This window comes from Mobula hypostoma, chromosome 4, assembly GCF_963921235.1.
Source record: "Mobula hypostoma chromosome 4, sMobHyp1.1, whole genome shotgun sequence".
In the NCBI taxonomy this organism is placed as follows: Eukaryota; Metazoa; Chordata; class Chondrichthyes; order Myliobatiformes; family Myliobatidae; genus Mobula; species Mobula hypostoma.
The window spans coordinates 151,181,921-151,198,521 of record NC_086100.1 but is presented as its reverse complement, the minus strand read 5'-3'; the positions used below and the strand labels follow the sequence as shown (position 1 = coordinate 151,198,521).

General features: G+C 39.2%; 1 protein-coding gene across 4 annotated transcripts in view; it reads left to right on the top strand.

Annotated features, from left to right (window-relative positions):
• hook3 (hook microtubule-tethering protein 3) overlaps positions 1–16,601 on the top strand; it is a 108,442-nt gene that overhangs the window by 44,604 nt on the left and 47,237 nt on the right. For 2 of the 4 annotated variants that reach the window (XM_063046712.1, XM_063046713.1), the window contains exons 8-9: positions 9,911–9,994; positions 13,823–13,885. In XM_063046712.1, the coding sequence (XP_062902782.1) occupies positions 9,911–9,994; positions 13,823–13,885 (147 nt within the window). The remainder of the gene's footprint in view (positions 1–9,910; positions 9,995–13,822; positions 13,886–16,601) is intronic. The other 2 variants (XM_063046714.1, XM_063046715.1) reach the window with 1 other exon arrangement.

Below are 16,601 nucleotides of genomic sequence, written 5' to 3'. Positions count from 1 at the left end.
ATGATCAATTCTTTGATATGGACAGACTCAAGCTACACATTAAACTGAGGTTTAATAAGTTCCTGTAAAATACTTACACAATAGGTTTGGACATCAGCAGAGCTTGCCATAAATATCTGTGCATTCAAACTCCACTCACTAATTGATCCTGTCTGTTTTTGCTGTGTTCTTTTGACTATCGTCTGTCTTCCCTGATATATCTGAAGTTGATTCGATTTAATTCTTGTCCCCTTTTGTTACTGATGTGTAGTTCTTAAAAAGGGATTTTTGTGACAAGTTTTTACTTTTCTCTGTCGTCCTTGGTTTCTGTTCAGTTTCAGTTTTCCCAATGCTACTTTGGTAATCTATCATGTGACTCTGCCAATGTAATGACTGTACAGTTTTGTCCGAGTTTCTGTTTGCAGTCTTTCTAAATAACAGGCAACTGATTGTGTTAACTTACTATGTAGAAAAAACGTTTTAACAAAACGGTATTTACACACTGTCTCAGTTCGGCAGCTGCTCCAAAGACAATTACAAGACCAAACATTCCTGCATGTATCTGGCCTGTGTGTTAGCTGTGAAAATCTGTGATCCTTAAGTGACTTTACCAAGCTTTCCATCATGTCTAGTGATTATAATTTTACAACTGTACACAAGTAAAAGATAAACAGTACTCTATTCAGTACCAATGCCTCTATTTGTGTTCTTACTATTAATCTGTTAGATTGGACACAAAATATCAGCGAACAGCAAATGCACTTGTAACCAGTACGAGCACTGAGCCACAACTGACGTCTGGCGGCCTCTGCTAGTGCTGCCACATCACACTTGAGTGACGTCAGCTGTTGGCGAAAAAAACTTCAGTTTTCGGAGCTTTTTGGATTTCAGAATTTTGGATAAAGGAATGTGTACCTGTACTTAAAGAGGTCATTCTCTATGTACTTTGCTGTCAGTTCCAATATCCTGCAACTTAGTCTCCGGAATATCTCTAAATCAATTTGATTATATTAGGTTATAATAGAACTTTCTCATGCTGCAACTTGGTTGGATGTTCAGGTAAAATATCATAACCAAGCTGATGAATACATTATCTTAGCACTTATCACTTCATTAATGTTCAAAAAATCACTTAATGAATACAGGTATTCATAATGTCTTTGATTCTAATTCTGACCAGAGGGTGTGAAGCTGAAGTTGATCGGTTGCTTTTTCATGCCGTATCGATATCTTACTAGGTTAATGTTGACATGATATTTCCAATGTACCTTGTTAGCTGCCTGAATTGGTTTCATGGATTGCATTGTAGTGGCATTAGGGGTTCACAGCATTGGATGTGTTTCTTCCTTTATTATCTATACATGGAAATTGATCTTTGAATGGGAAATGAATAAGGGCTACACCTGGGTTAGACATGTTTTTTTTTATTTTTTTATTTTTATTGAAGGAATGACACAATACAGAATACATAATGGATTACATTTTCCTCCATTTTGCTTTAGTATCGTACCCCCAAAACAAACCTCCCCCCCACCCGCCCTCCCCGAACATATCATGGCAGCTAATATATCTACAACACAACAATTCACAAATACAAGTACGGACATTTCACAACCGTACCCCCACACTACTTCAATACGACAGCTCATACACATCTGCAACATGTCAGATGATCCAAAATACACTCATATTTACAATTCATCAACCACCCTGTGAGGTAAATTATAAGTGTGTTAAATGGGAGGCAACTTCCTAAGTACAATCAAATGCCCTCAACTAGTAGGTAATTCCTTAAGACTCCCAAAATATGGTAAGAAAGGTCCCCATTTCGAATAGAACTTTTTCACAGACCCCCTCAAAGTGAATTTAATCTTTTCTAATTTCAGAAAAAACATTACATCTTCTAACCAAGCAGCAGCAGTTGGGGGAGTGGCAGATTTCCAAACCAGCAAAATTCTCCTACGGGCCAATAGCGATGTAAATGCAATGATATCCGACTGGCTTGCATTTAAACCCAAATCATCATCTGCCACACCAAATACAGCTATAAGCGGGCAAGGTCTCAGTGTCACCCCCAAAACCTCACTGATAATTTTAAAAACCAGTGCCCAATAGTCATCAAGCCGAGGGCATGACCAAAATGCATGTATTAAACCAGCCGGAGAGAAGGAACACCTGTCACAGCCAGCGTCTGTCCCAGGGTATATGTCTGCCAGTCTGGCTTTACTTAAATGTACCCTGTGTAAAACTTTGAATTGTATGAGCCCCAGTCTAGCACATGGTGATGAGAAATGAACCCTATTCAATACTTTTGCCCAATATTCTTCCCCAAGGTCCATACCGAGGTTGTCCTCCCACCTACTCTTAGTTTTGTTTAGATCTTGAACTCCCAAAGACATCAGCTGAGAGTATAGTTCAGAAATCAGCCCCTTATTGTTAAAGCTAAGAGTGAATTTTTCCCATAACATAGCAGGTGGTAGAACAGGAAAAGAGGGAAATTTTTCCTTGACAAAGTGGCGAATCTGCAGGTATTTAAAAAAATGATTATGCGGAAGGCCATACTTACCGCGCAGGTTATCAAAACTATCAAATATGTTATCAGTATACAAATCCTTAATGCGCATAAGACCGTTCAAACCCCATTGTCTAAAAGCTGAATCGAATGTGGAGGGAGGAAATAAATGGTTTTTATGAATGGGGCCCAAAACTGAAGCTGAAATGAACTTATAGTGGCAGCAAAATTCATTAAAAATTTTGAGGGTAGAGAGCACGACCGGGTTAGATGTGAATTGAGAGGATTTCAATGGTAAGGAAGAATACACCAAAGCTAGGAGAGACGAGGAGTGGCAAGACCGTGACTCAAGCAGGCACCAGATTATATCTGGCCGGTGAAGCCAAAATAATACTTTTTGAATGTTCGATGCCCAGTAATAATGAATAAAGCTGGGAAGACCCATTACACCTATGTCACGACCTCTTTGAAGAATGCGCTTATTAACCCTTGGGACCTTATTTTCCCAAATAAAGGAGGTTATAGCTTGATCAACTGACTTAAAAAATAACTTAGATAAGAAAACTGGCAAACACTGAAACAAATAGAGAAATCTAGGAAGTATAGTCATTTTCACTGACTGAATTCTTCCAGCTAGAGTAAGGGGTAAACTGCGCCATCTCTCGAAATCAGCCTTCATTTGGCTAACCTGAGGCCTGTAGTTAGCTTCAAACAGACATGTAAAAGAGCGAGTAATATGTATTCCTAGCTATACAAAACCATCTTGAGATAAAGGAAAGGGCAAGGATTCCTGTCGGTCTAATAAACTTTCATTTTGTAAATCTGTAAGTTTAGGTAGATCTAAAAAATTCAATACACTGTCTATATAGGGCTCATTGGGGGCCCGGGGTTGGGAGTACAGGTCTCGATAATATGTTTCAAAACTCTCTTGAATTTTCCCTATTGTACTCTCCACAAGCTTTGTCTTTGGATTCTTTATTTTATGAATTGTATTGTCCGCTTGTTGTTTTTGTAATTTATATGCTAATAATCTAGCTGATTTACCTCCTACTTCATAATTCTTTTGTCTCAGGTAAAGAAAATTTCTTTGAGTTTCCAACGTATAAGTATCATCAATTTCACTTTGCAATTTCCTAATTTCCTGTTTTCGATTTGAATTACTTTTGTTGCTATCTACAACTTGAAGTTGTTTTAATTTTCCTTGAAGGTCTGCTAATTTTTGTGCATTGATTTTTTTCATGCGAGTAGTAATGGAAATAATTTTCCCTCTCAGTACAGCTTTCAATGTATCCCATAAAATCACTGGTGATGTTTCTCCCGTGTCATTAAGGTCTAGATATTCTTTGATTTCTCCCCTTAATCTCTCCATTACTTTTGGGTTATTGAGTATATGTGAGTTTAGCCTCCATAGTGTTTTCCTCATTTTCCTTTCCAGGATTAGAGACATAGAGACTGGGCTATGATCCGACAGATCAATTGTTGCAATATTACAGTTTTTTATCCTGAGTCTATCTGTATTAAAGATAAAGAAATAGTCTATCCTTGAATAGGCTGAATGAGGGAAAGAGTAATATGTATAATCTTTACTAGTAGGGTGTAATTCCCTCCAGACATCTATAATTCCCAACTCCTCCATCAATGAATTCACTTTCCGAGTCAGAGGTTTATTCTGAGTAACTATTCTTGAAGAATCTAATATAGGATTTAATCTAATATTAAAATCCCCTCCACAAATTACTACCTCTCGAGAACTGACCATTAGGTCAAAAATGTGTCTATAAAATGACCATTCACTACCTGGAGGAGCATAAACATTCAGCAATGTTATTTCTGTACCTTCTATTCTTCCTGTGATTTTTACAAATCGTCCTTCTTTGTCTCTAGTCTCTGAAATATGTTCATAATTAAGAGTACTTGATATTAAAGTAGCTACCCCTCTTTTGTGACTCAATTTATATGATGAATAAAATACATGCTTAAAGCCCATTCTTTTTAATTTTCCATGTTCAGATTGGCTCATATGTGTTTCCTGGAGGAAAGCTATTTGTGCCCTCTCTTTTTTCAATTTAGACATAATCTTATTTCTTTTAATTGGATTCAAAACCCCATTAACATTATAGGAAATTATTTTTACCAATTCAGTTTGCATTTTTCTCTAGTAGAAAAAAAGCACTCTCCTTTTCTAACCAAACAGTTAAGCAATCCCTTCTCAACAGTAAACCAAGACATATAACCACACCCTAGACATTTCTGAACGTATAACATTTGAAAATTTTTCCCGACTTCCCACAGTGAGGCCTGAGCACCGACCCGCCTCAGTTCAGAGGGATAACCTCTATCTTCACCCTGTTTTAGAGGGTCCTCAGCAGTTTGAATAATCATAGAGAATTTTCTCCTATTTATGTCTCGACCATATTGCTATCATTCAAGTTATTCCGCCTAGTTTATTTTCAGTTACCAGTTTTCATTTTACTTTTAAGTCCGATTTACTCTTTTCAGTCATTTCTCTTAATTAATCTGTATTCTCAGTACATTCGTGTCTGAATATTTGCAGCTTTTCCTTGTAGTTTGACACTCTGGTTCGAGTGGAGCGTCCTCGCCCCACTAACTGCCACGACTTCTGCCGAATCCTCTCCAGTAGCGACTCCGGTTGGGTGATAACTTTAATAGGTAGTCCCCGGTCCGCCAGGTCCAACGTTGCCTCCTCCACCGTAGCGTAAGTTTTTGTCCCTTCGTCGTAAAAGACTCTCAGCCGAGCTGGATACAGGGTCTGGAATCTGATGTTGTTTTCCTTCAGGACTCTCCGTGTTTCCGTATATTCCTTCCGTCTGGCAAGAATCCCCGGTGCGTAGTCGTGGTCTAAGCTGATTTTGCAGTTGTTCCACATGAAATCTTTCTTTTGCCATGCTCTTTTAAGCACCTCTTCCTTCGTTCTGTAACTGAGAAATCTGATCAGAATCGATCTGGGCTGGGCGCCTGCCGGAGGCTGTGGTGCCAACGCGCGGTGAGCCCTTTCTATCTGTAGGTCTTTTGCGGCCGGTATATCAAGGTTCTCTCTAAGCAGCTTCTCCACGAAGGGAATCATCAATCCGGGTTTACCTTCAGTTCCTTCGGGAACTCCGTAGATCCTCACATTTTCCCTTCTCAAGCGGTCTTCTTGATCTATTAGTTTCCACTGGAGCTGGTCTTGTAGCTTCAGCATTTCTGCTATCACTTCCTCGGCGTTTTGTACCTTCTCTTCAATTCCAACAATCCTCGCTTCGGTTTCATCTATCCGCGAGTTAGTTTTTACTATTTCTCCTTTAATATCTTCCAGCTGTTTGCTGTTATCTTGTCGGAACTCGCGAATCTCTCCGAGAATCAAAGACAGAGTCACCGATTCCCCCTCATTATCTCCGTCCTGGCTTGCCGTGGGGGAGCTAGGCCCGTCGCCTTGCTGCATCTCTTTATGTTTATCAGCCTTCGAAGCGGACTTTTTATTCTTGTTCTTAGACATCATCCTTGCTCCTTTTATTAATATAGTTATGCAATATTAAGTATTTGTCTAAATTCGATTTTGGGGCAGTTTACCTTCTTTCTTGTCGAGAGACCTTTTCCTTACGCCGCCATTCCCTTGATGACCCGGAAGTCGTCATCCTGTTACATCACTTTCAAGGAACTTGTGAGTCTGTATTCCCAGATTCCTTTGTTTTACTGCACTCCTCAGTGCCCAACTGCTCATTGTGCAAGTTCTACCCTAGTTTGTCCTCCTAAAGTGCAACACCTCGCACTTGTCTGCATCAAATTCCATCTGCCATTTTTCAGCCCATTTTTCCAGCTGGTTCAAATCATGCTGCAAGTTTTGATAGCCTTCCTCACATCTACACATGTCCACTACACATCTAATCTTGGTGTTGTCTGCAAATTAGCTGATTCATTTTATTACATTAGCCTCCAGATCATTGATGTAGATGACAAACAACAGTGGACCCAGCACTGATCCTTGCAGCACGCCACTAGTCATGGGTCCCCAGAATATTGAAAGAAGCAAGGAGGAGATTGCTGGGGCTTTGACAAAGATCTTTGTGTCCTTGACTATCAGCGGGTGTGGTCGCAGAGGACTTGCGAGTAGCAAATGTTGTGTCTTTGTTCTGAAAGGGAAATTGGGATAATCATGGTATAATAGGTAAGTGAGCTTTGCATCAAGTGTAGAGAAAGCAATTAGAAAGGCTACTGGGGAATAGGATTTCTTGGGAACAGTCAACATGACTTTGTGTAGAGCAGGTCATGCCTTTACAAATTGCTTGAGATTTTGGAGGTGATAACAAAGATGCTTGAAGAGGGTAAGGTGGTGGACAATAGTGAGGCATTTCATAAGGGCTTTCATGGTAAGTTGATTCAAAGGATAAAAATGCATGAGGTCCAGGATGAATTGCAAGTTTTGATTCAGAACTGGTTTGCCCTTAGAAGACTGTATAGGGGTGGCAGTGTGTTATTCTGGCTGGAGTTCTATATAGTGGTGTTCCACAAGGGTTGGTCCTAGTAACTCTGTAGTATACACTCAGTGGCTACTGCTTGTTAATGCAAATATCTAATCAAACATGTGGCAATAACTCAGTGCATAACAGCATGCAGACATGGTCAAGAGGTTCACTTGTTCAGAGCAAGCATCAGAATGGGGGAAGAAATGTGATCTAAGTGACTTTGACCATGAAATGAATGGTGCTAGATGGCATGTTTTGAGTATCTCAGAAACTACTGATATTCTGGGATTTTTACACACAACATTCTCTAGAGTTTACAGAGAATTATGTGGAATCACTCCCCTGAGCAGCAGTTCTGTGGGCAAAAATGCATTGTTAATGAAAGAGATCAGAGCAGAATGGCCAGACTGGTTCAAGCTGAAAGGAAGGCAATGATAACTCAATATTACAACAGTGGTGTGCAGAAAAGCATCTCTGAATGCTCAACATGTGAAGCCTCTAAGTGGAAGGGCTACAACAACAGAAGACCACACTGGGTTCCACTCCTGTACCTAATAAAGTGGCCACTGAGTGTATATTAATGACTTGGATGAAAATATATATTTTCATAGTAATGAAATTAAGTCATAGCAATGACTTAATAGCAATATAGTCCTGACGAAGGGTCTCGGCCTGAATCGTCGACTGTACCTCTTCCCAGGGATGCTGCCTGGCCTGCTGCGTTCACCAGCAACTTTGATGTGTGTTGCTTGAAAATATATATGGTAGGTCTGCAAGTGACACCAAGAATTGTGGAGTTATGGACAGTGTAAAGGACTATTAAAGAATCTTGTGGTAAATAGATTATTTATAGGTATGGCCAGAGAAGAGGTGGATGGGCTTGCACTTGCATGGATTAAAGGGTGTTGCTCTTTGGGATGTCAGACGAAAGGAGAAAGTATGCAGTCGACCTCTTAATAGCATTGAGGTACATAGGGATTTTGGGGTTTAGGTCCATTGAAAGTGGCAACACAAGTAGATAAGGTAGTAAAGAAGGTGTATGAAATGTTTACCTTCATTGGGAAGTAGGGGTGCTGAGTATAAAATTAAGGGAGTTATGCTGCAGCTATCTAAAACTTCAGTTAGACTACACTTGGAGAATTGTGTACAGTTCTGGTTGCACCATGAGAGGAAGGATGTAGAGAGAGAGCACTGAAGTAATTTACTGAAGGATGAGGGTATGAGCTATAAGGAAAGGTTGGACAAACTTGGGTTGTTGTCTCTGGAGCATTGGAGGTTGAGGGGAGATCTGACTGATGTTTTTAAAAAGTACAAGACACATAGACAGGGGAGACGGTCTTAATCTTTTTTCGAGGCTAGAAATGTTAAACAATAGAGGGTAAGTTTTAAGGCTAAAAGGAAGAAGTTTAAAGGTTATGTGAGGGACAGGTTTTCTATGCATGGAATGGGCTAGTGGTGGAAGCAGGCAGTTTGCTAGAGATAAAGATTCTTTTAGATAGGTTCATATATAAAGGGAATAGAGGGATATGGATGATACACAGGAGGTAGACATGTAGCATACATTGGCATCAAGATCTGCACACTGTTGTCAGTGCTGCACTGAAGAGGTGTATTGTTGGAGATGACATCTTTTGGGTGTCTTCCCAGTTAAACATGGTAAACAAGTGCGCATGTGCTGGTCGTGCATGCAGCCTGTTACAGCTGTTCCGACTAGTTTTCTTACTTCTTCCTTCTTACTTTTTTAACTTGCGTTATTTGTTGTATTTTTTTTTCACGGTAACACGTTGAAGCTGCACACTCTCTAACATGCTGGTGGAGAGAGTTTTATTTGGGTTTTTAGCGCTGGAAATAGTTACATTCGGACACGTCTCATTAGTGGGGCAGCAGTATGGTTGCACTGTTTATTCCAGGGACCAGCTGATTGCGCTTATGCCGGCCGGTTTAGTGAACAGAGCAGCGGACACCCCTGCTGAAATCTGGAGGAAAACACACAGAGGATGCGGAGGGGGCTCACAAAGGCGAGGAAAGAGGACTGGGTCGAAACAACAGACCCAGTCTGTTATGGAGAAGAGGAGTTTGGTGGGTAATAAAATGGATGAGTTGACGGCGCTAGCCAGGAGTCAGAGAACATTTCGGGAGTCCAGTGTTATGTGTTTTACTGAAACGGGGCTGCACGAGGACATACCCAACCCAAAACTTTTCCATGGAGGGTTTCCAGACTGTTCGGGCTGACTGGAAGTGCACTGAGAGCGGTAAGCTTAAAGGAGTTGGGGGCTTGCTGTTCTGGTTAACAACGGATGGTGCAATCCTGGTCATATTACGATCGAGGAACGTGTTTGTAGACCGGATATTGAACTTTTTGCTGTTGGGACTCCGGCCATATTCCACCGAGATACAACACTGGGCGTCATGGGAGGTTGTTTCTGCCTGTGGCCATCAAACTTTGCAGCTCCTCCCGTGGAGGGTCAGACACCCTGAGCCAATAGGCTGGTCCTGGACTTATTTCCATTTAGCATAGTTTGCATATTGTTGTTTGATTGTTTGTGGTTTTTGTACTGCTATATTTGTGCTCTATTCTTGGTTGGTGCAGCTGTAAGGAAACCCAATTTCCCTCGGGATCAATAAAGTACAAACGTTTGTATATCTATCTTATCTATCTATCTAAAATTCCTTTCAACAATCAGTGCTCTCTGAGGGGGGCGGGTGGTTATTGAGCAATATTTATCTCACAACTAATTGCCAAAATAAATTATCTGGCCATTATTGTAAACTCATCTCCAAAATTTCATAATTCTGAGACTCAAAACTAGAGGGGTTTGTGCATGGAAAAGTTATTTGATGCACTCATAACATTTTGTAGGATTATAGATTTCATCATTTGATACCCATGCACATGTAGCTATCACTCTTTGTATCCTTGTAATTAAATAAGACTTTTGTCATTTCTACTTTCTAGTTGAAGAAAACCACTGAAGAACTCAATGAAGCATTGGCAGCTAAGGAGGAGATTTCACAAAGATGCCATGAGCTGGATATGCAAGTATGTCTAAAATATTTATTTAATTTACTTAAAATTGATGCTATTTTAAATGGCCTTACCTTATGAGACTTTATTTTAACATTGTATTTCAGGAAGCCCTTTGTACTCAAAGAATGCAGCAGTTCAGGCAGGTGCTTCACTCTAGTTTTCAAGAGCAGCAATAGGTCATAAAAGTGGCGCAGATCACATCACCAGCTTCCTTGGAATAAACTTTAAATAAGCATTTTCCATATAGTGACCCAGAATAACGTTAACAATTTCATTAATTGCTACCATCTAGATAGAACACCTACCACCTAAATTTAACCACTGTAGCAGTCAGTGTTAGGACCCTTGTTATTTATTTAAATGCACTTTTATTATACAAATGCACAAGGCTTGATCAGTAAATTTGTGGATGACACAAAATTGGAAGCTGATATTGATAGTGAAGAAGTTTATTGTAGATTACAAGAGGATTTTGATCAGTTAGGGAAGTGAACTGAGGAGTGGCAAATGGACTTCAATACAGATTCATGTGTGTTGATGCATTTTGGAAAGTCAATCCAACATAGGACGTGCTCTGAATGGTAGGGCAGTATAATGGAACAGAGTGACCTAGAAGTACAAGGTACATTTGGTGAGACCGCACTTGAAATACTGTGTACAGTTTTGGTCATCTTGTTATAGAAAAGATGAGGCTAAACTGGAAAGATTGCAGAAAAGATATATAAGGATATTACTGGGACTGGAGGACCTGAGTTATAGGGAGAGCTAATTCTTTATTCCTTGGAACATAAGAGAGTGATGGATGACTTTGTCGAAATGTTTAAAATTGTGAGAAGTAACAGTCTTTTCCCCAACGTAGGGACATAGATTTGGGGTGAGAGGGCTAAGTTTAAAAAGGATCCTTTTGGGCACCTTTTCCATGCAGAGGGTTATGAGTGTATGGAATAAGCTGCCTGGGGAGGTGGGTACAATTATATCATTTAAGAAGAGCCTGGATAGGATGAAGGAGAGGGTTTACAGGAATATAGGCTTAATGCAGGAAATGGGACAAGCTCAGTGCGCACTGCAGTCGGCATGAAATTGTTCGGCCAAAGAACTTTCATCCATGCTGTGTTGCTGTACCTGAGCCATGCTGTATTGTATGACTGTAAATAACAAGTTGTGTGGAAAATTTTTGATTGAAAGAAATTTGACATAAAAGTTTTGAGGTAAAAGCACTATTTTTAGTGTAATCAACGAAGTTGTAATTATAGAGTTAGTGAACGCTTTTAAGATTGCTAAAGGTTTGAACGGTTGAATATTGTTTCTACAGATTCCCAAATTAGTAACAAGGTTGTTAGATTGGCATTATTGGAAAAACAGGAAGTAATGTTAAAAGTATGACTTGTTCAGTAACCAGACAGAGACAGCTTACAAGTTAAAAGGAATTAAATAGCTTTTTTCCCCCTAGTTACCTAATGAAGTAAAAGGCGTTATACCCTAAAAGCACAGTTGTATTTGTACAGTAGGAGTCCTTTTGTGCAGACAGAGCTGAAATTTGTAAGTGTAAGAGCATAAATGCTCAAAGCAGGTATTCAAATGCTGTTTGAGGTATTGGTGAGGGAAAGATGGGACCAAAGTCAAGAAAGAACAGAACTCAAATGCAAAATTATGAATTGTGTAAGGAAGGTGATTATTTTGTCCTCTTGTCCATTTTCAAAGTAAATAAAATCCCTGGATTCAGGTGCCACATGAGTCCCAATGTCATCTCGGATGATGAAAGAAATGTGATTAAAAGTTATAATTCATATTTGAACTGGAAAATAGAAAACCTTTCATTGATGTTGAGTGTTTATCAAAGTAAGCAATATCCATGTATGAGAATTCTTTTCAAGATTAGCAGATATCATTTTCAAGTTGATAAGCACTCTAAAGATTTGCGAAATGTATTATGTCTGTGTGTGGCCTTGACCATCAACCTCATGAACACTGCCTTTTATAATAATGGCCATTTCTATTTTGCATGCTGACCACTTCAATTATTGTTGTTATGGAATGCACTTTTGTGTACTAAAATCAAATTGAAAAATTTAATCTGAAGCGGAGAAAATTACTATATGTTCTGTGGGATAAATGAAAAGTGAAAGAAAAATGTATGTATCCATTGTGTCACTGACTTGCTGCTTTTTACAGCAGTGGGAAAATATGAAGAAAGTTTGAAAAGAAGAGACATAACCCCTAGATATGTGCATGCTGACCTATGATAACTTACAGCTTGACATTATTGTTCTCATTGATAACTTGTGAATATTTTTAACAGCAAAGAAACCTGGCTGTCTGGAATCTGTTTTGTTTCTCCTGTCCATGCTGCTTTTTCACTTTCTTTTATTTTTTTTACTTTTTCATCTCTTGTTATGCCAGAGGTACATGAAGAACTTGCTTGAGCTCACTAGTAGAGTCTTGAACTGTTTCACAGTTGTACTTTGGCTTCAGTCTGCTTCATGGAAATTAGTTATATTAATACCTTTTAGATAGGATACATTTAATATTTTCTTTCTATGTGCATCTTTTGAATGAAGGGACAAATCCTGATATAATTAAAAGTGAAATGAAATATTATAATAAGTAAATGGAATTATTAGCCATGCCAGTTAGGTTAAAATAAACAAGGAACTGAGCCTTTGAGGAGCTTCTTCAGGGAAATGCAGGATGAAATTCCATAGTCAGTACAAACAATATCATGCCATGCTATTGTTAAAGGACTGAAAATTGGCCAATAAGTGCTTATTTTCAAAAAGAAAGTATATTCAATCTATAATTTTCATTTATACCTTAGTTGATTTAATTTGTTCATTGAAAATAATTAAACATCTAGATGATAGACACTTGCAGTTTAGAGGGACATGAGGCAAATGGGATTATTTCATTTCACTTTTAATTATATCAGTATTTATCTCTTCAACCAAAATATATGCATAGAAAGAAAATACTCTAATTGAAAATCTAAAAGGTGCTAATATAATTTCCAGGTAGTGGCTGAAAGCTTAGATAGGAATCTTGGTCGGCATAGACCAGTTGGGGTGAATGGTGTGTTTCCATGCTGTATGAGTCCATGATGAGAACATTATCAGATGTTAGCCTCAATATTTAGAAGGAAATTCATGTTTGAGAGCCTGTAGAATTCTTTGAGGAGATGACAAATTACTGGATGCATAAAATGCATGTGTACATTAAATTTCAGAAGCCCTTTGCTGAAGTGTCTCACGGGACTTCCTATTAGGAAGGGTTTAAAAAAATTTTAGAAAATAAATATGCTAACTTTTAAGGCAAATCGTGTTGGGTGCCACTGTGATCAATTGTATCCTAAAAATTCCCCACAATTTACTAACATCCACTTTTCACTTTTAATGCAGTTTTCTCTAATCTGCTTGGCAAGACATTCTTGTAGTCAGTAATGTATCGTGTCTCTATATAACTTTTGATTACAAGGTTAACCACTCCTTTTGGTGCTTTTTAAAATTAGATGTTTTGTTCATGGATCTTAAAGGATAGTAAATGGATATGAGAATTGAAGTCGGTGGTTTAATATGCACGTTTATCTTACATAAACTAAGCTTCATTCTTTTATTTCTTCTTTGAACAGCACAACTGCAGCTACAATGGTGCTTTCTAGTTGAAGTGCATAGTGACAAAGGGAGCTTTCACATAACTCTAATATTCCTTGGTTTCAGCAAGGTTTGGATGCTTTGTCCTTAAATTGTTTATCATGTATGGTTTTACTTGTATTGCTCATTTTCCTCTTTTCTGTCTCCTGTTTGATATTAATTTTTTAACCTCCTTCAAATTTGCCTTGCTTTGAAGGCATGCCTTTCTCAAGATGTGATTGATAGACTGAAATTAGAGTTCATTGAACTAGAAGAAAGGGTAAATCTTTTCTTTTTATTTTCAAATTGTAGCATGCAGCTGGAGCAATGCATTACTGTCATCCTGATGAGACTGCTAACTAATAATGCTTTGGTTGTCTGTTGTGTTTGCCTTTTATCTTTCTGAAAAGTTATTGGATGTATCTTTTTAACAATGGCTGTAGCTCTAAAGAAACCAGCAGTATTGAACTGTACACTCTGATATTATAAGGAGACAGAAGGAGTATAGGATACTGTGGGGTAAACCTGGCAGGATTGGATTCATATTTGTCCTGACAGATTTAACAGGATTTAATTATAAATGCTTCTGTTTTCTTGTCTAACAGCCAATCAAATTGATGATCTGCTGATTGATGGGTGGGGTTCATCAATAACAAGAAGCCCAAATGAGGATCATTGAGATTGTCACGAATATTGCAGGGTTGGGGTGGGGGAGGTAGTGTGTGGGTTCTTGGATGTTGATGACATGAACTGATGGAGAAAGAGATTGAGATTGAGGAAATTAACTATTGAAGAAGGAAGGGAGTTGGAGAGGGCAAAGATTGCATGAGAGAATGAACTAGAAATAAAGACTTTGTTAGGTACATTTGGGTGCTGAAAATTCCACTTGAGGACTGGGAAGACAAGTGATTGATGGGTTAAGGATTTCTTGAAAGGTCAGCAGAACACCTTTTGCTTTGAGGAAATTTGACTGTTACAGTGTCATTTTTGGAAATGCATTGTAATTCAGAACAGTGGAAAATTAAATTTTATATCAGATTTATAACTGCTGAAGTGCTTGTTGAAGTTAAAAGAATAAATGAGATAGCCTATAAGATATAGGATCAGAATTAGGCCCCCCAGCCCATCAAGTCTGCTCTGCCATTCCATCATGGCTGATCCCGGATCCCAGTCAACCCCATACACCTGCTTTGCCATATCTTTTGATGCCCTGACCAATCAGGAAATGATCAACCTCTGCCTTAAATATACCCACAGACTTGGCCTCCACCGTAGTCTGTGGTAGAGCATTCCACAGAATCACTACTCTCAGGTTAAAAAAAAATCTTCCTTATCTCTGTTCTAAAAGGTTGCCCCTCAATTTTGAGGCTGTGCCCTCTAGTTCTGGATACCCCCACCATAGGAAACATCCTCTCCACATCCACCTTATCTAGTCCTTTCAACATTTAGTAGGTTTCAATGAGATTTCTTTTCCCCCCGCCACCATAACCTTCTCATGTATTAACCACTTCGTTCCCAGAATCATACTTGTGCACCTCCTCTGGACTGTCCCCAATGACAACACATCCTTTCGGAGATATGGGGCCCAACATTGTTGACAATACTCCCAAGTGCGGCCCCACTAGTGTCTTATAAATGCTCAAAATTATCTCCTTGGTTTGATATTCTATTCCCCTTGAAATAAATGCCAACATTGCATTTTGTAGTTGTTTCCAGAAGCATCATGGACCCTGGTACCTGGGAGGCAAACTACCATCTGTGTTTCCTTTTCACATCCACAGAATTTCCTATCTGTCCCTTGACTATAGAGACCCCTATTACTGCTGGCATCCTCTTCAGTTCCCTACCCTTCTGAGCTACAGGGCCGGACTCAGTGCCACAGGCATGGCTGCTGTTGCATCCCTCTCTCTTCCCCCTCTCCCCCCATGATACTCAAAATAGGGTACTTATTGTTGATATTGTTGATATTGTTGAGGGGGATGGCCGCAGGGGTGCTTTCGACCTTCTGACGTTGCCTTTCCTCTCCTGACAGTCACCAATTTATCTGTATCTTGTAATCTTAGTGTGACTACCTCCCTGGAACTCCTGTCTATCACTTTCACTTTCCCTAACAAGCCGAAGATCATCGAGCAGCTGCATCTTGATGCACCTGGTGCAAATGTGGTCATTGGCGTGGCTGGAAGTCTCTTGGAAATCCCACATCTGACACCCAGAACAGAGCCCTGCCTCTGTAGATATACCCCCTATTCTCTCAAGATTTAAATAAGATAGAAGAGGTGATGTGAGCTTTGACAGGGATTTTTATATTGAGGTTGAACAAAGTAGATAGGATGGTAGAATATAATTGAGGAATAACTTTTATCCATGTAGCATCTTTAACATGATAAAATGGCATAGTGCTTTATAAGAGAATGTTCAAATACAAATTGACTTTGAGATGCATGAAAGATATTAGATGGCTGGTAGTCATTTTTTAATGTCTTTGAAATAGAGATTTATAAGAGCCTTAGGCACATATTTATAGCTAGGCTGCCTAAGGCTACGTCCACACTACGCCGGATAATTTTGGAAAGGCCAGGTTCGAGTAAAAAGGACAGGCATCCACACTAAGCGTTTTTCAAAATATCTCTGTCCACATTAGACGGATATTTGGGTGAATCTCCTCCTATTGGGCATGCACAGGACACATAAAACAAGCGAAGAGGAAACGGTGTACTTGGTGCGCCTTTGTCCAGTTATAGAGTAGAAAAACTTAAAAGGAATTGCTCTTGGCTCTCGCGCAGGAGGACTTAAAACTAAAAAAAAACAAATACTGGAGCGTATGGAGGCAACCGACAGGGAGTTCACGGACGGTATGACCCGGCTGACGACGAACATTGAAAAACTGACTAACTCTGTTGCATTAATAAAGCACCTTGTTAAATGTATAAAAAACATGTCTGCATCAGTGTTATCTTGTATTTCCATACAATGTTACATTAGGCTGTTACACATCT